The following is a 27,916-nucleotide window of genomic DNA, read 5'->3' on the forward strand; positions in this document are numbered from 1 at the left end:
TTACCTTACAGCTTGTATATTTATTGAACAAATACTACTAAAATAGCTAAAATACATTGGGTACTTGTCATGAGTGCATCAGTAAAGATCACACTGTTACAAAAGCCTGCATTTTCAGCAGTACACAACTGCAACTACATTAATGCCACAGATGCAGAGTACTGTTCTTGCTCTATTTACACAGCTGGAATACCTATTCTAACAAAGGAGGGAGAGGGGAATGCACGAGAGACTCAGGCCAACGGGGGAGCAAGAGGAGGGCAAGCGCAGCGCATGCATCATCGATGTTGAACAGTCAGAAGCGGAACAGTTCAGAACAGAGCCTGCCCTGTCGAAGGAAGAGCTAAAAGACAGTTATATAAAAATTAAGGTGGGCTTTCAGACTGGCTAACGCAACAACATTCCGTGAGTAGATGGTATTTCTGATTTTTTTGTTTGTTTATCCATTCCATTGGGAGCAAGGACAAAAATGTAAAATCTATACCTTGCTTATCAAAACCACCAAAAAAGAGTGTTCTGCCTTTTTCTTTTCTTTTTAATTTTGTATAGAGACTTTTTCCAACCTAATATTTGAGAAAGGTATAATTTCCCTATTCCTACTCAAATGCCAGTTTTTTTGGATTTTTTTTTTTAGAGGGCATTTATTAAAAAAGAGTTTTCCCTTTCCCCCCAAATATTCTTTCAAACAAAAAGAACCAAGAGAGACACCTAAAAACGCCTGTCCAGTTATTGCTTTTCTTTCTCTAAGTTAGGCAGGCGAGGCTACCAAAAGGAAGAGATTTGGTAAGTAAATTACAGTTTTGTGATTGCTCCCGCTCCAGTGACTGCGGGTCGGTGAGCGCCAGCCAACGAGACGTGGCCTCTCACACCCTCTCCGGTAGCATTCGCTCAACCTACAATGCTGAAGAAGAAAGCCACACTGAAGACACAAGGAAAACAAGTCAATCCAGTCTAGAGAACAACATTCAGGGAAACAGAGTACCAACACCTTCTTAGAACATGGAAATAAAAAATAACTCCATCAGAGCTACCTCGCCAAGGAGCATGTTGAAAGTCCAAAATAGCACCATTCATCAGTGTCTCAGGTCCTGTGGCAGCATCTCGGTCACTTACCACAAGGAAACAATGAGTTTCAAACTACTTCTATACATCAAAAGAGTACATGGGTAAAATATAGAGATATACAGACAATTGATGAACATAAACTACTAGGTTTGTTACATCTAAATGAAAAAAAAAATGGGGACTCTCAGCCTCTGCAAGAAGCAGTCGGGAGCTGTATGAGTGACAAGGCAGGAGTGGACCGGTTGTGTGAGAGCAGTGGGAGTTTGAGTTGTGGAAGACGTCATCGTAGCGACCAGGCCTGAAGGCCCACCTGTAAGGGTTGTAAACGTGGATTCACAGTGTGAAATTCTGAGCGTTTTCACTTGAGTCAGAATGATTAAAAACTGGTTTGATGATACCTATTTGTCCACTGTAAATTCTCTAAAGCAAGGCTCAGAGTCCCATAGTTTCTTCTTATACTTGATGATTTACACAGAAAAAAATCCCATATATGATACCATGACCTCATCAATACCCATACACCATACATAATACAAATGGAGGTGTTACGATTAAAAAGAGTGGAGGTAACCGATTCTTGGGGAGCGGAGGTCACTGCTGCCAGGCGGAGCCGGGGCGGCAGCCTCCATCTCGTCACTCTTCTTGCGGTTCACCTCCTTCGGGACGGGAAGTCTTCCCTGAAGCGCAGGTGGACCAGGCACAAGCAGACAAACACACACAAAAGAGACATACTTAGTCATACGTCTGAAACCATTTGGAAATTTTTGCCTTTTATCCTTGAACTCCCAATGTTTTGCAAACAGAGTTTACATATTAAACACAGTTCACCTGAATGTAAATATTAGGTCTGTGGGGGTATGAAGTAATTAAACACTAGCCGCCTTGGCTTCAGCAGGAAAAGTGCTTCTCTAGTGGCTGTGCCAGCCACGTGGGAGGCAGCATTCCCCAAGAGTCAGGCTCCGAGGACAGCTTCTGGTGTCAGGGCCTGACCTGAAGCTGGATGACTGGTGCTCACAGCAGTATTAATATTTTTTTAAAAAGAGTTCAATAATGTGGTGGAGTAGGGTAATTGTCTATTTTCTAATATATAATAAAAGTGTCTTTAAAGCATATCACAATGTGCATATCACAAATGTAATTTATGTGTAGTCTATTCTAGAAGCGCTGGCACAGTCCATGTGGGCCACACGGTCAGAACAAGAAGTGGGGGCCAGAGGTGGGAGTGTTTGGGAGGGAAACAGTGTTTGGGAGGGAGGGGCTGCAGGGGAGAGAGTTGCAGGAAAGGGGATGATAATGTGAAACCAAGGCCAGAAGAGAGAGAGTCAGCTAGCTGGGACTAGCTGGGGCTATTCTAAGTCTCTGCTCACGATCCTGATGAGTGAGATTCTTGTGTCTCTAAGAAAATCCGACCGCAATGTGACCGACGGTCCATTGGGCGCCAAGGGAAAGAAGCGCTCCATCGTAACCAAGCAGCAAGGGGACAGGACAGGAAGCCCCAGTTGCCATTGGATGCTATAAAATAAAGGTCTTACTTTACCACAAATAGATTGTATGCCCCAATCAGATATGAAAATAGTGACTTGACACATTTCTCTTTTAGACAAACCATTCATTACTAGAGTTTCTTTGGAAAAATTTACTCATTGTGGTTTTAAAATATCTGGTTTTTTTCCTTTTTGCTCAGGTCACATGTTCTAACAGGACATTTATAATAAGCTAATTTGCCTGCATATAAGAACTTGGATTAAAGTGATCATCTTGCTCTCTGATCTGTAAGCGATCACATTTGAATTTCTTTTTAAGAAGAATTAAGACATTAGGAACTGCCTAACAACCTGAAACCGAATCAATGTTTTTAGCAGCCCCAGGGTGATCTGAATGTCACAAATAATTCAACTTCAAGAAGTCTTATTTACTGTATGGAATTTTCATACTAAACATCTGGTATGCCTAAATTTTGTGTTTAGAAATCTCAGACATTGAGACAATATAACATTTTTAAGATTTATATCAGATCCATTCAGTATGTACCTTAATGTTCCAGTCTTAGGTTGTAATTTAGAGGCTGTGTTGGTCTCATTAAATATCAACAGAACCAAACCAGGAAATTAAATTAGAATATAATTCCTCCCTCACACACATTTAAGGATCTAGATAAATTTCCAAAGCTTTCTATCGGGCAGTTCCTATGAGTTAAGAAAATCATTTCAATCTTAAAATTTTGGTATGCAATCCCAAGATTAAAAAAAGAAAAGAAGTCTACTGTAATCTTGGTGCCTTTAAAATAATGTTTGTTCCTCCTTCCCACTAGCCAGTTAGCATGTATGGTCTGAGATATGACAAACAGGTTTTAGACAAGTGAAGAATTCAGTGGTTCCTCATTGTCACAGGCCAGGAAAGAAAATCAAAAGTTCACAAACATTATTTCACTCAACAACTGCCCTCTGTACATGACTGGCCTTCAAACTGCTAACTTCAGTTCAGACTCACTCTGTTCAAAAGTAAATATACAGAAGATTAGTCTGTTTCTATATGTCTCAGTCTTACTAATCTTTTACCTCCATGGAAAATATACAGCAAAACGAAATGAAGAGCTGAGTGGGACCTGTATAATTGGGGAAAGGTTACTTCCAAGAAAGAAAAAATAGGTGAAGATTATTTCAGGTGGGAATCTACATTTTTACTATTTTTCTCTCTTGTGAGGCTCCCAAACATTCATGTCTTCATTTATTATTCATGTTCTGAGTGCCTGTTATGGCTTGAGTACTCTATTAGATTTTAAGCCCACAAAGATTAAAACAGAGACAAAAACAGTCCCTGCCCATCCTGCCCCTAATTAACTTGCTGTATGGGAGACTGCCAAGTACAACTGAAATAGCAAGGCAATGGCGTAACCCATGCAAGGCATATGCTACTGAAGCAGCCCGAGGGGCCACAACCCAACACTGTGGGGAGAGGAGCTCCTGGGGAGAGAAAGTTCTGCACATGCTCCCTTTGGGGGCCAGAATTTACTAGATTTCAATTGTTACCTTCAATAAAAAAATTTTTAAAAACACTACTGTCTTTCTGCCCTCACTAAAGGAATTTTAGGCTTCTGTAGCAAGGGAAGGAGGCATTTTGAAGGGCAGTGGCTCCCACAGACTGGTTCTCCTGGAGCCCCTACAGCTGATCTACCTCGGGTCAGATGCCCCTCTCTCATAACTATTAGTATATGAATCCCCCAGCTACTCCTTAATGTGCCTTGGACCAAGAAAATCAAGATTATTTTTCTTATGATTATGTGAAGATGTGCTTTTCCATAAGGAAACTGCTGGAAATAGGACAAATATATTATGCTTAAGATGCTATTCACATATAGAGGAAAGAGCTTAAAATTAACAGAAGACCTGAATCGCAGGCTCCATTGTGCCAGCTCCCTGAAGCACGCCTCCTTGTATGCAAGGCCTGGGACCTGGACTGGCTTCCAAGAAGAAAGGGAGGCACTGAGAAACTTGCTTAGTTTTGTCTCTCTGGTTGCTGTCACCAGTATCAAAGAGAGGACCTCTGGATGCCTGCATGGGGCAGGAACTAATGAAAAGACTACACTCTGTCACCGCTTCCATGATCATGTCTTACCCTCAGTTGCTCAGGGGACTTTTGCCCTGAGCCGGCCCAGTCACAAATGCCTATAGTTACACTGCCAGTGTTAGCGATGTGGTGGTGTGATGGCAGGGTGTAGGTGTGTTTTAAGTGATATTCCAGTATTTTAGCTCACTTCCACTCCAACTACACAAGATCAGCCAAGTCTAGCTCAGACAGGGCCAAAATAATTTTGTTCATGTGCTTTTCTGCCAGTGTTTTCAACCTTGACCTTCAGGAATTCTCTAAAAAATAAAGTGATTTTGAAGTGCTTTCTTTCATTGCAAACTGCCAGTTGACACACTCTCTTCAAATTCTGCCTGCCAGTAACAGACAGAATTGCTGAAACCATTTAATGTAAATATGAGAGTTTTTCAAACATTGATATATCAGTAATAGCTGGGTAGGCTTCATCATTGGTCAATTACACATCTGAAACTTTTAAATGTTAATTTTTATTTTCAATGGACTCTGTTTTTCTTTATTAATTGCAAACTCAGCAGGCCAGTGGTAAGAAGTACAATCTTGTTATTTAAGGTCAAATGATATTTACTGTAACAGGCAAAGTCCAAAAGTATCTATAGCTAAAACTAATAAATGATTTTTAAATGTTTTGATCAGAAATGGTGCTAAAATCTAAAATCTACATTTTACAATTTTTTTTAAAGCAGAGAATTGTCACATCTAATATGTAAGCACAATGAAAGTATGTTTATAGGAAATACTTTAGGGCTAAAAATTAAAAGAAAGAAATATAACAGTTTTTTAATGTTCTTTCTGTTTTGTTTCCCTGGTAATTTTATCAAACATTCAGGCATTATTGCTGGACAAAACTGTCATCATCTTATCCTTTTAAGATGTCTTTTAGTTTCAGCACTGCATTTGACTTTACCCAGGAATGGAACAAACACATTAAAAATCTATAAAATGTACATTGATTCCATGGTTATTAAATGAAAATATGCTTTGTACTTGTCGAGAAAGGTAGATAATGTGAACTTTAAGAGTCACAGGACTTTAGGATATGATTTTATTTCTTAGTATATGTTATTTCCAGGGTCATAATAGTAACAGAGAAACAAATCATTATAGTAGGCTATAATGGATATTAAAATGAAAAATGAATAACTCTGATTTTTTAAAAAGTGCTTCTAAACTTAAAAAGAATTAACAAAATAGTAGCTAAGGATCTTACCTTAGGAAGCCTTCCCTCCATTTCCTTGTTTGGAAATGGTTCTTGGCTGACCCAGACAGTAAGCTCTGGGTAATAAACCTAAAGGAGACATAAGAGCAAACGCATTTAGATTAAGAATAGGATCCACTTTGAACCCACTTATGATCAGCTTAATGAGCTCAGTCCTCCAAACCGATCAGTTACTTCCCCGTTGCAACTTTAGAGTGCTGGGGAGGCCCATCAACTCTTTAAATTAAGAATGTTAGTGAGCTTCTGCATGTTTGCCGCACTCAGGAGAGTTTTAGCTCCACGTCTTCCGAGACTAGGTCCACAGAGCTATCAATCAATGTTATCTTTAGCATACCAAGTGGTAGCTTCATGGCATGAGCGGCTGAGCAAACTAAGGCACTGGGGAGGCCTAACTTCCAAACAAATTATGATAACAATCTTGCAAAATCCAGTATTTATGAGATAAATGTGCCATGCACCCATCAAACACTTTTAGGGGTTATCCTGATCATTTCTCAGAAGGCTCAAGATTATGCATAAACCATAAGGAGGGAAGGAAGAAGCAGCCGGCATTCTCCCAGGTCCATGCAGCCACTGACAACACACTGCCCAGCTGCCTGAAAGTAGCACAGCGCCTGAGCGAGCGGCGGGGAGATGGGCAGCATCGCCACAAATGATTCGGGGAATACTAGCTGATGAATTTGGGGGTGGCGGTAGGGGTGGGATGAGGTGCAGAGAGTGAGCCGAGCTGAGTAACTCTTCTTTAAATACATATACAAAGAGTTATTACCATAAGAATTTGCTGACCAGCTGTTCTCCGTCTCCGTGAAAGACAGGAGTCGGGGATTAGGACTTAAATTACACCTACAGATTTAGGTCAGCTATAAGAAAAAACTTAGCAGAGGAAAAATGTTAAACCCACTTTAAGAAATTTAGAAACAGAATTTAACAACCTAACTCAGGGCTAATTCACATTTGATCAGGCCCGTCTTGAAGGGAGGGGAGGAAATTAGATAAGATATCCTCCAAATCTGATTCTCTAAGTGCTGTAAATAAGCCTCATATTTGATAATATTAAGAATCGTACTGCATTAATAGGTTAACAAGCAGACTTACTGGTAGCTCATGTTTTTGGAGCACCAGATGTGATAGCCTAATCTCTGGGCTAACTGGAATGTTTCAATATCCCAATCAATCCATTTGTCTGGAGGTCTCGGTAAGAAATGTGGATGGCTGTGTTGGTTCCTTGGGATAGTCTAACAATACCTTTGATCTACTCTAGTAATATTTATGGCACATCTTGGTTCACAAAGCAGTTTTGCACACATTAGCTAAATCATCCTGACAATAAACCTGTGAATAGGTTTTATCATTACAAAGAAGAGGAAACTGAAACTCAAAAAAGTCACCCAACTTGCCCAAAGTCACAGTCAATGTAAGACAGAACTTAAACTCAAACCTGGTTTCCAGATTCTAAACATCAATTCTTCCCATTATCCCAATGCTCTTGAATTATCCAAGAATGCAAATGGCCTACCACCTCTCTTTCAAAAATTACACAGTCCACAGCCAACACATACATTTAGGTCTTAAATATTTGAGAACTCATCCTGTAAAAACTGGACCTATTTTCTGACTTTGCACTGGGTCTGCTTTCTGGGCCATGTGCTTCCCCCAAACCCCACCTCCTTCCTCTTGCTCAGCTTCCCCCTCCTGTGACCAGCTGCTTCTGGGAGAAATCCACCATCTGCCTTGTTTGGGACAGAGAGCCACCCATGACATGCCCTGTAACCAGGAATGGGTGAAGACAGCAAACCTGCAATCTAAAACACACATGCTGGTTTTTAAGGCTTAAAACAAAGTTACAGCACACAAAATCGCAGTTTGGGCTGAATCTGAGGCGGCCATTAAATTAGGATCAACCGTAAGTTCACTTATTATAAATTGATAAAAAATGATTACATTTCTACTTTACTACTTTTAAAAGCATGCTTTAAGTACCATTAAAAATACTGCACATATTAATGAGAAATAAAGTTTCCCTGTAAACCAAACATGTTGATAAAAATACATATAAAAATTCAGTAGGCACATGTATGAAATGAAAAGCAAAGGCAAGTAAAGGTGTTATGTCTGTGTTCTTGTGATTTTCTGTGATATGCTATTTTAACAAAATCACACTGTTTTAGCATTTAACTTCTAGGTCCAAAGCATCAATACTAAAGCCACCCCAGTCTGATCTGTAGGGAAAGATAGTCTGCCTCTCAGAAATTATTATACTTATTCTTACAACTTATTTTTCCAAGAACTTTCCTTTTTTAAAGAAAAACAGTCAGTGATTTTCTTTGCCAAAGAACTCAGGAACACGAGTATCTGATAGCAAGACCCACAACTGAGCAAACTTCCCCACCTATCTCGAATTTGTTCTTTTGAAACATATTAAGTTAGCCACAGGTTTGTCAAGGGCATTTCTAAATAGGCATTGTTTAGTGTTTGAATCATAAAGTAATCACTGCATACTTAAGGAACAAGTGTCACTTTGGCCTTCTGGTAGATTCTTTGTCTCCTTCAGAATCAGAACCTTATGCCCAAAATGGCAGGGATGGAGGAGTCTACTAACTACTAAAAACTACTGGCTGATCTCTAAGAACTCAGCATATCTCTGGACATGGTATCTAAAGGTGATACTTGAACTTCCTTTTATGATTTTGGAAAAAGGTGGCAGATTATTGAAAATTTATACCACTTACACTATAGCTTTGTTCTTTCTTATACCTGTGGTGTTTTGAGACTAAAATGAAGGGCTTTCAGAGAAAAGATCTATGACAATTATTACCTTTTTCTCAAGTAATTCAAAACACCTTTGTCCATGCATTCACCATGAGTTTGTGAATCATCTGCAATGTGCTGGGTTCTGGGGACTGCAAAAAGAGAATGTAGTTCTTGCCTTCTAGGAGTTCAAATGGGCAGCAGAGGAGATCGACCTAAAAGATCATTTTAAAAGTGTGTGCTATGGGTTGAGTTGCTTCTTCCCCTCAACCTTAAGTCCATATGTTGAAACCCTAGGCACCAAGTAACTCAGAACGTGATGATATTTGGAGATAAGAGTCTTTAAAGAGGTCAGCAGGGTGGCCCTAATCCAAAGACTGGTGTCCTTATAAGGAGGGAATGAGGCCACAGACACACAGAGAAGGAAGGTGATGTGAAGACACAGGGAGAAGGCCATCTACAAGCCAAGGAGGGGAGTCTTAGAAGAAACTGACACTGCCAAGACCTTGACCTCAGACTTGAAGACTCCAGAATTGTGAGAAAATAAACCTCTGTTTAGCCATGTAGTCTGTGGTACTTTGTTTTGACAGCCTTAGCAAACTAATACAGTGCTTTAAGTGCAATTTAAAAAAGTATAGGTCATGTCAAATGTAATAGCTGTTGGAACACATATCAACAGACTAAAAACAAACAAACAAAACCAACATTTAGCAAAACATCCAGTAGCACTGTCAACAGAGGGAATGTAAGTGGCAGTGAGCAGATCTGGAAGCCATTCCATGGGCTGCGACTCCACCAGCTGCTGTGTCCTGTTTTTTACCTAGTTTAGAATATTAGGAGCTGGCAAGGACCCTGTGATTGAAGCTGTTGAGTACTGATGATACATGGGTCAGAAAACAGAGATAAGTGGATCTATCTTTCTGGAGTTCTTCTGTTCTTGCTGGACTCAAAAGCTGTTCGTTCTTTTTGGTACTAGTCAACTGATGCTCCATTCATTCAGTTTTCTGGATTCAAGTTTGTTTTTCTTTCTTTTTATAACTTCACTGAACTCTCTCTTTATGGTGGTGATGTAAGTCTCAGAAATGTAAGCCATCTGGATAATCCAAATGGGAAGACCTCAAAACTGTTGATTTATTAAATAAGGAAGCCAAAGTGTGCCTTGATTTTCACAGGAGAGCTATGTGTCCTTTAAAAGTGGCTTCCATGTATAAAATAAGAAGTTGTTTGTTCTTGCTCAAGTAAAATCCTCAAAACTCTCTAGAACAGCGATTTTCAATGGGTGTACCGCAAGAATTTAAAAACATTCAATAGCTGACTAGTCAGGGGCACTGACCTTTTTTTCCTTAGATTGCCAGATAAAAAAGATGATAATACAACCATAGCCGTCTGGTGTGGATGAATCAAAATTATACCTTTTTTGGTCAGATCCATAAAAAATATATTTTTGGTATGCCAAAGAATTTTAGTAATTACATTATGTGCCATGAGATGAAAAAGGTTGAAAATTGTTGCTCTAGAAGACTGTTCTTCCAGAAACCAGAAATCAGAGAAGCAAGCTATACCCTCACAATTAAGAAAACACTGTGAAAATAGAGAGGGGAAGGAAAATTTTGTTGTTTTAAATTGCAGAACATGCAGAGGTTTTTCCCTTTCTGGGAAAGGTTGGATGTTCACTAAATATATTAGTTAATGCACCTTTTTCTACAATACTATATTGATGTCACTGATGACTATATTTAAAAACAGAACTGACATGAAAAACTACATTGATTTAAATACACTAATCATGATAGATATGTATTTAAATATCCCTGAGCAATTCTTAGGTTAAAGCAATTTTTTGCTTTCAAGTATATATTGAACATATTTAAACCCACAATATATTTAGATGCAGTTTAATGGTGAAAATGTACTATTTCATTTGATAGTTTGGTATTTAAGTCTCAATTGTCTATCACAGCATACAAGTTGAGAAAATAATGCTCATAGTTTTTGCCTTTTTAAGTCTTTTTTTCAAGGCTTGTTTTACTCTCTGGACAATGCATCATAAAAAATAGCTTCATTTTTTAAAGTCTATAAGGTAATTAGCCTGGCAATGACTATGACTTGGCATCCTAATTAGAAAAATAAAATGTGAGGAAAACCAGAGACCTTCTGCAAGGTCCTAAAAAAAAGCAAACTGGATTATCCCTTAAGTTCTTTTTTAATCTCTTTTAAGCTTTTCATTTCAAAACTTGCTATTTCTTTTTCCAGTGGCATAGTCCACATACAGAATCAATCTAATTGATGTTTACAACCACTTCTATACTGCATGTAAAATTTGAATTACATCTACTCATTATGTGTTTCTAAATTTGTGTTTTCTTCTATTTACTGTCTTGATCACTGTTTCTTTTAGGAGACTCTTACATGAGATGGATCCTCAAAGGTAGGGCCATGGCTTTATTCAGAGTTTAAATACACCACATATATATACGTCACTTACTTAACTGGTTAACATAGTGTCTCAGAAACCTGCTATGAAGATGTTGCATGGCTTGGTTGTTAATGACCATAATTATATTTTCTCTCCTTGATGGAGTTCTATGTGCTTAAGAATGTACACACATGGCCCTTTTATGTCTTAACAAGGATAGGTGCCCACCCCATGTAATTAGGAAAGCGGACTAGGGCAGCAGGTGTCCAACCTGCATAATTAATTCCTTGAGCAGCAAAGGAGTATATTTCATAATCTCTCTGCCAATTAAACTGTGTGTGTGTGTGTGTGTGTGTGTCTGTGTGTGTGTACATGTTTCATTCAGCCTAATTGGCTGGGAAGTTGTGGAACCTCGCACTGTGATACAAGGGGAAATTACGTGCATAGACACACACTTCATTTCTGCAAATACCCTTTGAAGTGGTGCTCATAAGAATCTCCCTCAAAAGCCACTCTGCACCCAGGTGTTGCTGGTCATGTGAGAGGGCAGGGTGTAAACTGAAACCATAAATGAGTTACGGGGATCATTTTCTCCGAACAGCATTACCTCAAAGATTCGATGGTGCCAGGAGATGATGCACTGTCCCTAGAGGCTAGTCTGAGAGAGCTGCCTAGCTCTGTGGACGCTGCCTGAAGGTGAAGCACACGGCGGAGAAAACGCGCCGCAAGCAGAGGGCAAAGGGGAGCAGGCAGGCCCCTGAGCCGCGCTGGGCGCTCTGGAGGGCAAAATCACAGCCCCGCTCGCGCCTCGGCTGGCTTGGGGACCAAGGGAAGCGTGGCTGTGATAACAATGGGGAGTTACAGAGCAAGCATTACAAAACATTCTCAGCCATAAATGTCCTCCTGCCAGAAAGGACAGGGTGGCCTTTTAGGGCAGCACGTGCTGACACTCGCTTCTCCATGGCCTGAAAAGTTCTTCACCTGCAGAAATGGGGGTAGGGAGACAACAAGGTTCAAGGAAGAAGACGATGACAGCTCCCAAACTGGTTAAGCCAGCTGGCACTGGCTTTGCTTTGGGTGCATGTGGCCACTACGGGCACAGAAAATGCCCATGTTTTATAAATATCATGCAGCAGATTCTGCTACTGCCCAACATTACATGTCAGACATGGGTGTCTGAACCCTGCTGTGTGGACTTGAACAGTGGAATCCTCTAAATTCACTCTGCTCGTTGTGGGCCATGCTGAGAGGCCACGGAGGAATCTGTGGGAAGCGGACAGCTATGGAATTTCATTTCTAAATTTCAACTAAGCAGAGAAAGGAAAAGGAAATCTGGCAACAAAATGAAAGTGTTTACATGTGAAATTAATCGTCAGCACAAAGAGCTTTCAGAGTCACTCTGTTCCACAATGTACTGTTGGCCGCTGAGTCTTTTAAAATCTGATTTCTAAGAATAATAGCAGACTTTCAAGAGGAGCAATGAATCAAGTCGGGAGCAAGCCACAAAAGGTTAACAACATTACCCAACTTTGCTTTTTCACCACTATTTAAAACAGTTTGTTGGGTGAATTTTCAGGGTGTGTGGTTCAAGGCAGGGTGCAGCTGCCGCTGGGTAACTGGAGCACAGTGAACAGAGGTTAGCAGCAAACATCTGTGCTGAGCAAACTTCTCCTCTCTCGTCCCAGCCTCATTCCTTTCCAAGAGGAACATGCTTAGCACAAAGCAATCCACCTAAAGACTCCATAAATCCAAAAAAGGGAGTTACTGATCGAGGAATTCTCAGATTTCTGCCAAGACACCCTCCCCTGGGCTGGAGGTCAGCCTGGTACAGTAACCAGAGCCAAACTGTGGACTGGACTCCAGGAATCAAGTTCAACACTTCAAATCTGGACTTTTAAATGGGCGACTTTTCTTTTCAGTGATGAAGACAAAACAAAATACAGAGAGCTGATAACAGCCCAAAGTCAACCAGAGGAAAAAGCACAGAAGTAAGGCTTGGAAGCAAAGTTCATACGGGGTATCTAAGAAGAGATTTTTCGAACAAAGAGAAAAAAAAATAAAGCAGCTTTTTAGAGCTCTGGTCTGAGATTAAGCAGTTTACGAATGAACAATAAAAAGGAAAGGCCACGAAACAAGATATTTGCTCATTTCAGCAGAAAAAAAATAAAATGCTGGCCTTTGTTAACTAGCAGCAAAAAGAAAAAAGGCCCCTCAGGCATTTAAGCACAGCATAAGCTTTTCCTTGCCTTTGTGACCTCAACAAATATGTTAATAAAATCTTCTACCTCCCTGGAGTGGAACCAGAGTAAATATTTACTTAACACATCTGAGTTCCAAGTCTGGACCACCTTACTCCCTTATATAAATTGGTTTTCATTTGTAATCAAGAAATTTAAAACACTGCATTTTGCGATGCTTCTCCTACTTTTAAGATAAAAAAGGGAGGAAAGGAAAGGAAGAAAGAAAACTATATTGTTCCCTCATCCACCAAGCTGCACTCAGAACTTTTGAACTATATATTCTTTGCCACAAATGAGAGCAGTGCTCTTGATATGCTTTCCAATACTACACATCTGGAGTCAGCAGGACTTTCTCCAAGCACATTCCAAGGTTAATAGGAAACATCTAGACTTGCTTTCATTAGCCGGCTTGAATAATTTTAGGTATGCTGGGTTTCTCCTACAAATAATTATAAGAAGTCTAATTTCTACTCACCAAGAAAATTATTTTTTCTTTCCTCTTGTCCTAAAATGACTGTGCCATCCATTAAAATCTTATGAAAATTTTCACCAACCACATAGGAAAATAAGTCTTCAAAAATCAGATTCCTTTTGTTAAAGCCCTCAACCAAAGGCTAGTGAGATACGTATTTATTCATTGAGACATGACGATTTGGGATTTTTCTTGGTCTGGGCTTCTATTGTGGGAGGATGTATTTAAAATAGGTTTCAATCGGAGCCTTGCTGGTTATCTCTTAAGACATTTGCCTTTAAAAAGAGGAAAAATATTCCCAGATCTGTACCTCCATGCTACAAGTACTCAGGTCACAAAGAGGCTACTAGAAGGCTTCCAATAACCTGTCCTCCAAGAAAACTGGCAAAAACTAAAAGTAAAAGAGGAAGAGAATAAGATTAGGATGGATGTGCCCCTGTACACCACCTGGATTCTCAACCCCACTGTGTGGAGCAGGGTCCGATTCAGTGGAAGGCTTCCCTCGCTCCGATGAGGGCCCAGCCAGCCAGTGCCGTGGGAAGCAGAGAAGACCTAAGCGGTGGCCACCAACCCAAATCCATAAGATGTCTCAAGGCTGGAAGTCATGGGAGAAGCAAATAGCTCATGAGTTGTGACGATAACTACAAAAGGCGTGCGGAATCGGGAGGCTGTGTTCCCTGGAAAGGGGCTCACACACTCTAATAGATATGAAAAAAATATAAACGGAAACTCAGACCTTCATTCCAAGTCCTGACTACATTCTGCAACGGAATAATCCCATCTCATCTTTTTGTCTCTTTTCCACCGAAAACCAATCATCAAAACTTTACTTCTCCAAAGGAAGAGAACTGTGAGCAATACACAGACTTGTTGGCACCAATGTAGGCAGAGTATGTAAATTTGGGACCCCCAGTTTTCTGTGGAAATGCATATAGAGTCCATTATGTTTTTTGTTTTTGCTTTTTTAATTTTAGGCATGTTTTCCAGGTGCACTCATTTAACCCTCACAGTGCCGCTTCAAGGATGAAATGCAGCAATAGATATAAAGTGCTGGCAACAGGGTCAGGCACAGGAGTAGTTGGATCTGGGTTAACAATCACTATCATCATCCTCACCATTCTACACACGAGCCTGCCCAAGGTCACAAAACCAAGCACTGGGAAGACAGGATGCAAACCCAGCCTCTCCTCTCATAGAATACAGTCCGTCAATATCCATCTTCTCTGCTATTTCCCCAAAGCCACCTGGAGTGACACCACAAGGCCCCCTGAGTGCTGGACCCTGTTTTCAATCCCCCAAGTAGGTGTTGAGCATCTCTGCTTAGTGCCCTTGTGATGAAATTTAGATGGATTTCTGACACCTACTGTCAAAAGCAATTTTCTCAAGAACATATGTTGCTCTGCTACCTGTGCTTCTGATAAATAGCTGCCCTTCAAAAATAACTTACCTTAAAAATATAGCACTCTTTGAGGGTATAGAAGATTTGCAGCACAATACATATGTCTAGTAATTATTGCAGCTAATTATAAAGGGCATTTGCTAAGAAACCAAATTGTTTCAATATGATCCCCAAGTGAACTCTCAAACCACCTCTCAGATGGCCTAGCAATGGCCAATCTCATTCAGAATATCTTTCTTCCATCAGATGCACCTGAAATCATGTTTACTGTGAGTTTGCTTTTCAAAATTTCAGTCAATTTAAAAACTGCTTAGTTAGGGGACAATTAAAACATTGTCTTTATCAGTGATCTGCAGATATACAAACTATACACTAGATAAAAATATAAAGTGATCCAAGTTGAAGAGGAAGAACATAAAAACGTATTAGACCAAAGAGGCAGTGTATAAGCTACTAAGAATAGTGGTTGGGAATGAAAAATAAATTTAACCTGACTCCATTTGGAAACTTTAAATTAATGTAGTAGAAATGCAGACAGTTATAAAGACAGGAAAATGGAAAACTGAAGCTGGAGTAACAAGCCAATTATTAGTTATTACTACCATGAAGGTACCAAATAGGAAATAACAAGGTAAGTCGTATTTGATCCTCAGATTGCACGTAGAGTATTGCATTCAATCACAGTCAAAGCTGTGGTGTCCCTCTGGCTTTATCCAAACAACAGCAGAACACCTGATCAATTTAGTAAAAATGCACATTATCAGATGAATTATTTGTATAATGCCAAATAACAAATTTAATTGAATTTCTGATTGAATTGATTGTGACAGTATAGACAGTTAAGCCTCATATAATGAAATTAAGGTTTAAAAAGCAGTCCTCATAAAAAAAAAAAAAAAAAAAAATAGACTTAATGAAGATAAAATGAAAAGATGTGGAGACTTGGCTCCCAGACCTTGGTAACAAAATCAGAACAATTTAAGACTCTATTATCAAGAAGTGAGCAAAATATCCAAGCCGGGGGCATTTCATGACATATAATTAGACCCAAGTTTCCACAGGGCAGCATGAAATGGAGACTCAGTTACAGTCCAGAGCATCTAGGCATTGGAAACAGTCAAATCTTGGTAATTAAGGATCAAAATTATGAAGATGAGAAGGGCTGAGAGAAGATGTGGGCAGAATTTCTGGTGCTGTATTAACTGAATTGGTTGGGTATATAATCCCAATTGTCCAACTAATCAAGAAATATTTACTAAGTACTTACTTTCTGTGACGTATTGAATATTTGGTAGGTAGCTTTCAATCCCATAGAATGAATATTTTATCAAAGAGTATGTCCCATTAATTTGGGCTGGAAGTAGCAAAAGAGACTCATTTTTGCAAAAAAAGTTTTTTTAGAACTAAGCTACCAAATCCTGGGACATCTTTTCAGGAAAGTAGCGGGCTAGTCAATTCATCTTTTCAAATTCTAATTCTCTTAACCATGTAACTGAAGACCCTGATATTGCCTGTTTCAAACAGTGGGTCCATTTCCTGCACAGTGTTCATTTTTTCAGCCAGTATTATATCCCTAAAATGCTGCAGGCACTAGGCTAAGTGTTCAACCAGGTGCTGCCACACCCACACCCACACCCACACCCACGGACACACTGAGATTCAGCACCTGCCTGGCAAAAGTGCAAACAACAGGCTTTGAGGTCATGGTCCCAGTGAACATTTTGAGTAACTCTACCGCGACATCCTGAAGGGCACAAAACAGTATGTCTTGGGAAAGTATGTAGTAATCATCTAACTTGGGGTCATGTTTATAAGCACCTTAGTCAATATATTTTATCCATCTAACTACTGACTATAGACCTTCCTTGACAGTTCTGAATGTTGACTGCCAAAGATGCAACATCTTCTCCTAATTTCCACTCTTTCCTGCCCAAGAACAGGTTCTGTGTCTGACACTGACCTCATCCGATCAAAACGTCCTCAAAATGCCCGAACCCATTTTAAACACAACTTGTGTCAGTTTCTCCCTATTCAGCCACCGGACTGCAGTACTTTTCCCGGCTGGAATGGTATCAAACACAATTCAGACAGGAAGGCTGTTACCTGCCCCAGTCATCAAGACAGTGGTGTGTGATGGTGATCTGAGTAAGGGCTGGAGACGCGAGAAGAGCTGGAACTGGGCAACCACTCCAAAGTTCCATGCACATTATGAATCTCCCTCTTGTTTTAATTACTTATTGGTATGAGTCTTTGGCTCGTTTTTTTTTACTGGCAACAACTATTCAGCTAGTCTCCCTTTCTTTCCAATCAATGGCTCTGGTCCCTCATTTCAGCTTAAAAGGGGCAAACAGACCTTCCTTTCATGGACCACATTCTCTTATGTATCTCCTCCTTTCTAACCGTGAGCTCTATTTGTATTTTAGTCTATGAAAGTAAGGATGAACACTGAAAAAGCAGTCTAAAATCAAGGGCTTAAAACTATCTCCAGCTAGATAATCATAACACTTTTAAGGCAAAAAGCTTAGATGGAAAATCATTCTAAGGTAATAACAGGCAATAATTTTATTTATGAAGATTTCACTGCCTGGTGAAACCGGGGCAGATTATGCTCTACTGCCATGAATACCTCAATCAGATTACTGAGACAAATGCGGAACTGCTGGGAAAACACCATTAATAATCTCGTGCATGCTGGCTCTCCACAGCCAGTGTTTTGGATGTGCGAAATCTACTCTACCATGAGGTTCCTCTTTCAGCAGACCAGACCAAACTAAGTGTGTGGACTCTCTCAGGACCTCTTCTGTCTAAACAAGTGTAAAAGAAGAGAGCCCAGAATTTAGAAGTTGTTTTTGTAGTCTGCTTAGATTTCATGTAACTCTCCCCCCACCCTTACCTCCCTAATATTGAGCCTTCTGAAATGTTCAGTGGAAGGGACTTTTCAGTAGCAAATTCATAATCTGTGTGGCTTTATATATTTTATAATCTCAACTGTCTCAACTCTGCAAAGTGTTGGGCAGTTACTAGTTCTAAATCTCAAGGTGAGCCACTTGGTTCTGCTCAGAAGAAAAACAGATCTCCATGTACCCATGACCATTAACACACATTTATTTCACAGACATTTATTGATCACTAAGGACGTGCCAGATCCTGTATAGGTATTGGAGTAGCTATTAGACTGGTTCATGGATATGGAATCTGTTCCAAGGTCCCATTAGAGCATGTCAATGAAGGCCAGGGTTTCCTTCCACTTTGGAGAAAGAAAAGGCCAATCAACTTCACTAGCTGTACTTGAGTTCCCTCTTAATAGTGAAACCTTTCCACACCTAAATTCACCATCCTGCTGATGGAGGCAAAGGAAAAAAATAAGGCATCACAGCCTCAACTGCTACCAAAGAGAGGGATGATGCTAAGTTACTAGGGGTCGATTTTCTTGTTTCAAGTTTCCAGTCTTGGAGGGTAGTGGCAGAAATAAGGCAGCTACAGGTAGAACGTTGAACGTGTAATGAGTGTACAGAGGAGCATGAGATGATTCCCGCTGGATGTACTGAGGTGAGTTTCATAAAGGAGTTGTCATTTAAATTCGGTCTGGAAGAATAGCTTTATTTTGTCAAGAGGAGCATTCTTTCTAGGACTGAGTAAGCAGAGGCACAAAGGAGGGACTCCTGGGGCACATTAGAATAACAAGTGGCCTGCTTCCTCTAAGAAAATATATTCCATCGTGGCTAGAAATAAAGTAGTAGTTCACATAGCTCCTAGCATGGCTGCCCAGCCAAAAAAATTAAATTTATGGAGGTCTAAATGCAGCAGTTAGAAAAAAAGTATTTGAAAGTATGAAGTGGGAGTAGGCAGAAAGAATTCAAGGAGCAATGCTTATCTATGTCACTTTTATTGAGCGACTCGGTGATAAGTCAACCTCATATGAAGGGGCTAAAAGAGCGAGCAAAATCATTTCATGTTGAAAATCTTGCAGCTGATGCATTCTAAGGTAGGAGCCTGTGCTATATCCAGAAATTTCAGAAAAATCCTTCTTGTTCTTGGCTTGCCCCAACTTTTGCATATCATGTGATGAGATTCTCTTTAGATGGTCACCAGACTATTGACTAAATTAATAACAGCCTGTAGGCCTCAAATTGTAAACAATTTTATTATGATGATGTAAGTGTTGGCTTGAATTTTGAATAAGTATGTCTGGCTACTCAGGAAGAAGTGGAGGGAGAGAGAACCAGCCGGGTACATGTGGTTACAACTGATTAGCACATGGCTACACCCAGCAAGTCTCCCAAGAGGGAAGCATGGTGCCTCCTTTTGGGCACCTGGCACAGTAGCAATACCCTCTCTGGCCAAGTGGACACCTCTGAACTGCTGGGATTTGCCAATGGAAGTGCTGCCACCTTCTCAAAAGAGAAAGGTTAAGTGTGCACCTTTCTTCCTCCCCAAGTCCCTTTTGCTCAGGACCTTCTCTCTCTCCACCGCTCCACCCAAGCCCAAAGGCAGTGAGAGGCAGCAATAAAGTCAGCTTATTTTTAACTGAAAACCTATGTGAGTGTGTGAGCTCCTTTCTGTTGGGCACAATCAAACTGCAAAGAACCTGACCCAGGTTGGAACCTGAGTGAGAGCCTCAGGCCATGTCTAAGATGCCTGCTCGGCAGCTTCCTCTGGCTCAGCCCATCAAGTCCTTGACTCCTAGGTCTAGTTCGTGAGCTCTGTCCTTGATAGCAAATAGGGCCTAGGTGCACAAGGGCATTCCCTACTGCAGTAAAAATGCATTAAGCTCGCTCCCACAAGTGTACCTTTCTAATGGATTCCCTTTTTTTGGAATATGCTTCTCTCTTATCTAAATCTACCCAAATGTTCTCAATTCTTCATTCACTCAATATTTATTAAGGACTGGTGCTAAGGACTAGGGACAGAAAACTTAAGAAGGCACAGTGCCTGCTCTCAGGAACAAATAGCCCTCTTCTAGGTTTCAAATTCTGTGCCAACTCCAACTGGTGGTTGATGGGACACTATACTGAAGATTGTGAAATCATATTGAGGCTGAATAATAATAATAATGGCTGTCAAGGTTGATTAGCAATGTCTGCCACAGGTGTAGCAAGAGTTAATGGTGACATGTGTGCCATATATTTGCCATCTCTGGATCTAGCTTAATTTCTACTTTCCTAAAAAAGAAGTGTTCCCCTACAACCCCCAGTCCTGTCCTCAAGCACTCCTCTAGATTAGACTGCACCACGCTGTTTGTTAAGTTTGTCATGCATGTTAGCCTTCCTTCCACACCTGAAATGTAAATCCACTGAGGGCATAAGGCAGGTGTGCACTTTCTATAATGCAAAGAACTAAGCACAAATAAAATACTCCCCCCCAAAAAAACTCCCCCAAAATATCCTTGTTCAGTTGACATACGAACAGATGCATAATCCTACTGTTAACTCTTCTCAGACTTTTCAATACTTTCAGACGCAGCATCTTTGTGTTCTTGGGATCATCTTCAAAATACCACAAAATCAGATTATATTGAAAATAAATGAGGACTTTAAATTTCCAACACTGGGAGCACAGCTCCTCCTGGACCCTGAAGGGGATTTTTATGGCCACAGGAAAAGCTGCTGTGAGCTTTGAGTACCACAGCTGAATCACACCTAGACAGCTACGATCTCACCGGGTTGCTCAGAGTGTGGCATTAAAAGTTGGTCAAGGTGAGCAGTTGTAAGCCACTCTTTTTTGGCAAGTGGCTTTATGGTTTAACCACAATTTTTTTTTTTTTTTTTTTTTTTACTCCTGTTAATAAATTATGGAAAATAATTTGTTGTGAAAACTAAAATACATTCACATCAACTTCCTAGATTTTTAGACAAAGGTAAAGACACACATGACTTCCATTTCACCCAAACTAAACATGATTAAGCCATTAACAATAAATAAAAGAAGTCCAACTTAATTTATATTAGCATGCACAAACCAAATAGTTCCTGACATATATTTAATACTTTATTTAGCACTGTACATGAAATTTATAAACTCTCTGGGTGCCTATAACTTAGTTGGTCAATGAAAGAAATGCATATGATCCAACAAATAAGGCAGGAGAGTATAATCTAGTGTTATGCTCAGATTAATACCCAGTCATTGCTACTAATAACTGAAATGATATTTAGAATCTAGTTGAGAGCCATGTTAATTATTAATCTTAAATCATTAGAGCTGCTAACACTTGCAACACACTAGAAGATCAATTTCAGAATCACTGCCATTTTTTAAACCATTGAGATGTGAAATTCTTGAAGCTATCCCTAGGTGCAAAATATGCCTAGAAACACCCATTTCACATAAATTTAAACCCAATAAATGATAATTTCAGCAGCCATAATTTCTACAGATGTGGGCTGAGATTTATAGTTAACCTGTTTTCCAGTTCAAAGTAAAGGAGAAGTTTAAAACTGGAACCTTGATCAACCAAGCTGACAGGTCCAAGTACATTCAATACATTTCCCTCTGCTATATTCTAACTGGATTTGCTGATAAAATTTCTTTGTCCCTAGTGTTTTACTGTATAACAAAGGAATTCAAATAATTCAGGCAAATCCTCCCCACTCCTATATCACTCCAGCAACATTTTAAGTAACCAAAATGAATCAGAAAAAAACTAAGCGTTTTTTTAAGCATAATTATTCAGAACATTATCTCAACCCTACATTTCCCTTTGCCTGTGAGGATAAGGCCTTAAGAGACTTTCCAGTCAGAAACAGCACTAAGTAAAATACATGCAAGACCAAGGCAGGCACAGTATTTCACTCCAACACTCCCTAGTCAGTCCAATGTAGATGAATAATTAATGTACAAAACTAGAAATGCGGAGGTTACTCATTTAGTTTTAGTAAAATAGTCATATTTTAGAAGTCTATTTTCCTATTTTAGAAGTATTCATCTTAGGATTTAAAATAAAATGAATTCCTTCAGTGTATTTATGATTATCTGATTTACACACAAGTTTTTAAGAACTGTATTAGGTTAAAATAGAATGATACTTTGAATAGGTGTTTATTCAAAGATTTCTGCTAACATACACCTTATCCTGCCTGAATGATCTATATAGCTCAAAAGGAAGCCGGACTGAGGTTAAACCCAGATAGACCATCCCTACTGTCCTAATTTCCCAAACAATTCCCAATTCTCCCCCTTCCAGTGTGCTGAAAGGCCTGGTGAAAGAGAAGATAGGACCATATAAAATTACCCTCCTAGGTACTCTTCAGCATCCCCACAATCAAGAATTACTGTGAGCAACTTGCAAATTTACATTCTAAAACCCACTGGCACAGCTACCAATAGAACCACATCCCTCCTCAATCTTTGTCTTTTTCTCTAAACAGGAAAACCTTATGTTAATGGAGAGATTATTCAAAGAGTCTCCTTGTAAACCCATGAATGCCACTTCACAGACGACAGAAAGCAGAGCTCTATGAAACATACAATGGAGTCAACTCATCTTTTTTAAAAGCTCAGCAACAGCCTTAAAGAGAACTTAAATTGTTCCAATTCCTAGGTCTCTGTTAAAATATAATGAGCACATGCTTTATGCCACTGAGTCCATGGCACACACACACTCAGAGGCAAGTTTCCTGAACAGAGGGTAGGCATGTTGACAGCCAGAACTTAACCTTGACATTGGATTAAATAATTTATTTTTTCAAAATATTCAGTAAGACCATCTGTACATTCTGAAGTATTTTTCTCTCACTGACATATCAAAAGCAGGCAAATAAAACACCTATGTAAATTCCAAGGACCCATACAAAATGTAATCTTAGAAATTAAAATTTAGCAAAAGCCAAATATAAATTAAAGAAATGCTGAAGATCTCTGCAGACTCACAGTATCTTGTTAATTGCATTTTTTTAAAAAGGGCAACTGGAAAAAGGCATGTTTACTAAACAATGTAAAAAGTTGGGGAATGGGTTACTGAAAAGAACATTATGTTCAACCAAGACATGGAAAACTGTACTCAAACTTAAAACTTTTAACAGTACTCCTGAGTTGCACAGTCCCAGGTGATTGTAGTCTATGTCAGTGGTACCCCCTGGAGTTGTGCTTAAAGGGTCCCATACACAGCATTCGATGTGATTAGTGCCTCCTAGAGTTAACAAAGTGGTTGTATTTTTTTGATAATGCAAAAGGCACTCACTCTAGGATTCACGAGTGAATCTTCAAATTATTGTTGTGAAATGCTATCATTTTAAGGTATATAAAATGTCTAGATATTCAATCACTCTGTTTTGAATTCTGGAGTCTACCAGTTAATTTCTTATATAGGAATGAGCCAATTATAAATTTGTATTTGGAATAAGCCCTTTACTAAACAGGCTAAATACACTGACATTAGACATTCTGTAGTGTTTTAAATTATGTAAATGGAATAACACATTTAACAGAAAGGGTGTTTATATATTTTCTAGAGGTGGTCAGGTGTCAAATCTGATTCCCTAGCAGTAGTTTTTATTGTATGTGGGCTATCTTTAAGTTAGTTATAAATCAACAAAGTAATTTCAGTTTTAATCAAGGAGAGAAAATAACTTCATTTTGCCAAAAAGGAAAAAGTGGAGGTACAAAACACCTCTAATATCAGTTTTTAAAAAACACAACTGAAATTTTTGTACATTACTATGTACAAAAATTTTTAAGAGCTCAGAACTCCCGGAATAAGAGAATTGCTAGAAAGTTACTTGGAATCACCCACAGACAATAACTGTCGGTGGTTTCATTTCAGGCAGTGGCCTGTGCCAAAAAGGACTGACATCTTGATGAAAGGATCACCAAAAAGTTGTGAGAATTTTTCTATGAGTAAAAATCCTTCCAAGAGCAACAAATTGTAATTTCTCATTCTGCCACCATACATAAATGACAACTGCAAGAAATTAACAACATGCAATAATCATTTGAATTTGCTCTTCTGCGTTCAAATCATTCCAACTTTCATTCCCAGCTTTGGCTCACATGCTTGCTTTCCGCAAAGCTCATTCCACTCACTACCATAGAAACATGACACTCTTTGAGCTTGATCTCTAAGGGCTAGTTTTGGCAGGGTCAGCGGTCAAATTTATGTTTAACCAAACTGATCGCCTGACATATTACAACCATCTACGGTGACACAGAGAGTAGGTTCTAGGATAAAGAGCTAAACCGCAAGGTGATGTGGCCAGTCCCAGTAAAAGGCAATTAAATAAACAAATACTTCACAGCGGTTCATTTTATTTCCATCCTGGCACTCGGGGGCAATGGCTAATTAGGAATGTAACATAAGGTTAGGAACCATTTGCCCCAAACCCTTGATCAATTTAATTTTCTGTTCATCCCTTCTGCTCTTCTACCTCAAGTTCCTTAATTTCACCATTATCAAAGTCCGAGCAAGAGCTATTTTATTTGGTGCTTGGAATCCACCTGTTGAAACAACAGGTGAGGCATACACAAAAAATTGCGAGCCTGTTTCATGACAGGGTTCAAACAGAGCTCATGTAATTGCTTCCAATTCATTTTCCTCCTTGGAAGCTTATACTTGGGTTGTGCTCAAAGCAAACATCAAGTATATCAGATTCAACTTTGATTCATTAAATTCCACCCTCGTTTAAAAGGAAAGACTAAAACTAAATTTGGAAACCACACGTTCTAAGTGGCAAAGAGGTGTTCTAAAGAGTATAAACATCTGCAGGAGGACACACTGTACTTATCTGAAAAGTTTCATGACATTTCTATTTATTTTTTTTTTTTTTGATTCAACTTTTTTCCAAAGAGGAAATTTTTCATAGAAGACTGATACGCTTATGCAGCTGTATTTAATGTATATCTCACTTAATTCTTTATTTAATCAGCCGTCAAGCACTCAACTGCTTTCTCTCTGGATTGTAATGCTTGTCATAAACAGTTACCCTTGCACTGAGAGGATAACATGCTTGACTTCTAAAACCGAGCGGGTGTCTCTCATAAACGAAGGTTATAAATCAACCCAAAACAATGCTAATTACATCTGAGATACGGTAGACAGAGTGTATCGATAGAAAAGTCCACGTTCTTCATATATATTGCTCTTAAGGACAGCAGGCACCATACCAATTTGATTAGCTGGCCACAGACTCCTACTTTTTGGTAAGTTCTGGCTATCTCTAATATAAGACCCATTGCTTTGTTTGAGCCCTACTGCCGTCGCCCATTCCTTGCATGTCACAACACACAACTCTTCTTAAAGAACAGAATGGTTTCTGTTGTTCAAGTTAAATAAATCTTCACTTCTGAAAAAGGAATTTCAGTTTTCTATTCGAGATAACTGAAAAATCAAAAGAGCTACCTAATTCACCACATCCGATTCATATAAATTACTGTGCTGCAAAGCTCCCACAGGCTGAAGACAGAACATTTTAAAGGTCAGATGGGGTAGGAACAATGAAGGGCTAAGGTGGGGATGAAGGTGGGTGGTTGATATTTATATGCAATAAAGACAGAATAGGCTTGAGAATCTCCTCTAAGGACCAATTCTTACCATTTTGAGAATCATAACAGTCTTGGACTTGCACCCTCCCTCTCTTCAGTCCAGGAAGACCAACCTGCAAAATATGTTTATACAGTAGACAAATCACCTCACCATAGGTCAGCAAATGAAAAATGCCTGTTTAGAGGTTACAGACAAATAACCATTTTCTGTGGTTAAGACAAGTTACATGCAAATTACTGTTACTGCTGGGGCTTCTGAAAGAGCTTTCCAACCTGTCTATAGGCTGAAATAGGGGACAAAGGAATCCTTGGTACCTGGCTTTGCAGAGTCCTGGGCTATTCTTAGTGTTTGATTCATTTTTAAATCGAAGTTCAAAAGGTTTAGCAACTTAAAAGTAGAATCAAGTGATAAAAATAGATTGTTTTCTGGCTGCTCTTTGTTCCCAGACATACTACTGGCAGTATATTTGCAATCAAGACAGCAGAATAGGAATTAGCCTTCCACCGTGTAGTGTAATGCCTCAGAGTGGATATTTTTGGAAATGGCACTGCATTACATAACCTTCCGTGTTTAGAAAAAAAAAAAGAAAAAAAAACTACACTGGGGGGGAGAAAGTGAGGAATATACACCATTATGCCCTTCTCCCTAAACCAAATCAACATTAATGTACATGCTGCAGTGATTTTCCTCTCAACATTTATATCATCAGAATACAATTCTTTTGTTAACGTAAGTTATGACAAAAATTAAGATGAATGGAGAAACTAAAAGTTCTCCAAAAGGGTATCATAAGCTCTTAGAGTTTTCATATGTTATTATACATACATATAAATGCAAATCACATTATCATCATCAAGCAAAAAGCAGTCATTTATTTTTAATCCATCCCTTCTTCCTCCAAAGTTCAATTGCTTTATAAGAAAATGCAGAAAAAAGTGTTGCAAGATTGAATGCCTACAAAGACCCTTGGCGGCAACAGCAGCGTTGAAAGAGTAATAAAGTATAAAGATGGAGGGACACAAATTCATTTAATAAAAGGGGGAGGGGTGCATGCACCAAAGTGCATTCAATGCAAAAGAAACAAAACAGTTCCTCGCAATGCTTTAGGAGCAAGAAGAACAAAAATTAACCACACCAACAAGCAAAAAAGAAAATAAACAGATTAAACCCGCCCCTTCCCCAAAGAATTCTCCCTCTTAACTTGTGCATTTTTTTAAGCCCAATTTAAATTCCAGCCTTAATGCAGCAGGACCAAAATGCCAGAATTTCTCTAAGGTCCACGCTTCAGCTCCTTAAAATTTAGAGGGAAGAAGCATGAACTCTGCAGGGTTGAAGGGTCCGGTTAAGAGCAAAGGCAAGAAATCGACACAAAAGAGAAAGCAGCGCTCCCGGCCGGGGATGGGAATGGCATATACTTACAGACAAAAGCCCCGCTCCCTGCTCACTCTCTCCTCTCTACACCTGAAACACAAATGTGGATGAAAAAGGGCATCATGCTAGAAAGACAGCTGGGGGAGGGGGAGGGGGAGGGGAAAGGGGTGGAGGAAGAGGAGGGGGGAGGGGGCAGGGGAAACAAAACCCAAACCCGCCGCACTTCCAAGAAGTGCAGCCTCGGAAAAAGAAGGAGGGGAAGGTCTCCCTGCCTCGTGCTCTGTCTTCAAGAGTATGTGTGTCTCTCTCTCAGAGAGTCTCTCTCTCTCCCTCCCTCTCTCCTCTCCGCTGCTAGTGTGCTAGTGAACAATGAGCTAATTCTGATGGGGCTGGCGCGGCGCCAGCGCCCAGCCTCGCCGCGCCGCGCTGCCGCGGCGGAGCCAGACTGCTTACTCGGCAGGAATCGGCGGCCCGGGCCCGTCGGCGGGCGGGCGGGCGGCGTGCGCGCGCCCCGGCCCCGGCCCCGGCCCCGGCCCCGGCCCCCGGCGCGCCGCGCGGCCCCCGCTGCGCCCGCGGGGCTCCCGGGGACAAAGGGGCCCGCGGCTGGGCGCGCAGCCCCGGCCCCGCCCCCGGAGCACGGGCGCACACACCCGGCCCTGCCTCTCCCGCCCCCGGCGGGCTTCTCCGCCTCGACGTGCGGTGGCTTTTCAGACAAATAAGGAGGTGGAGGAGGCGGTTTGGGGGCGCGCCAAGCGCGAAGGCGGCCAGGGCGCTGCACAGCCCGGCGCCCGGCCAGGGCCGCGGGAGCGGCGGCGCGGCCCTACTGTAATAATAAACCTGCGGCAGAGGGCATCTGAGGGAACGAGGGCGGCGGCGGGCGGCAGCCGCCTTCCCTTTTATGTGCCT

At 40.3% G+C, this 27,916-nt stretch overlaps 1 protein-coding gene across 1 annotated transcript; it reads right to left on the minus strand.

Annotated features, from left to right (window-relative positions):
- On the minus strand, positions 1-27,193 carry NREP (neuronal regeneration related protein). Its single transcript, XM_016224926.2, has 4 exons — positions 27,059-27,193; positions 25,688-25,751; positions 5,879-5,956; positions 1-1,742 (listed from the first exon to the last, which is right to left on the minus strand). Exons 2-4 carry the CDS (start codon positions 25,700-25,702, stop codon positions 1,617-1,619), a joined length of 219 nt encoding a protein of 72 aa, XP_016080412.1. The 5' UTR covers positions 25,703-25,751; positions 27,059-27,193; the 3' UTR covers positions 1-1,616.
- Between the last annotated feature and the right edge of the window lie 723 nt (positions 27,194-27,916).

This window comes from Miniopterus natalensis, chromosome 3, assembly GCF_054644295.1.
Source record: "Miniopterus natalensis isolate mMinNat1 chromosome 3, mMinNat1.hap1, whole genome shotgun sequence".
Taxonomy (NCBI): Eukaryota; Metazoa; Chordata; class Mammalia; order Chiroptera; family Miniopteridae; genus Miniopterus; species Miniopterus natalensis.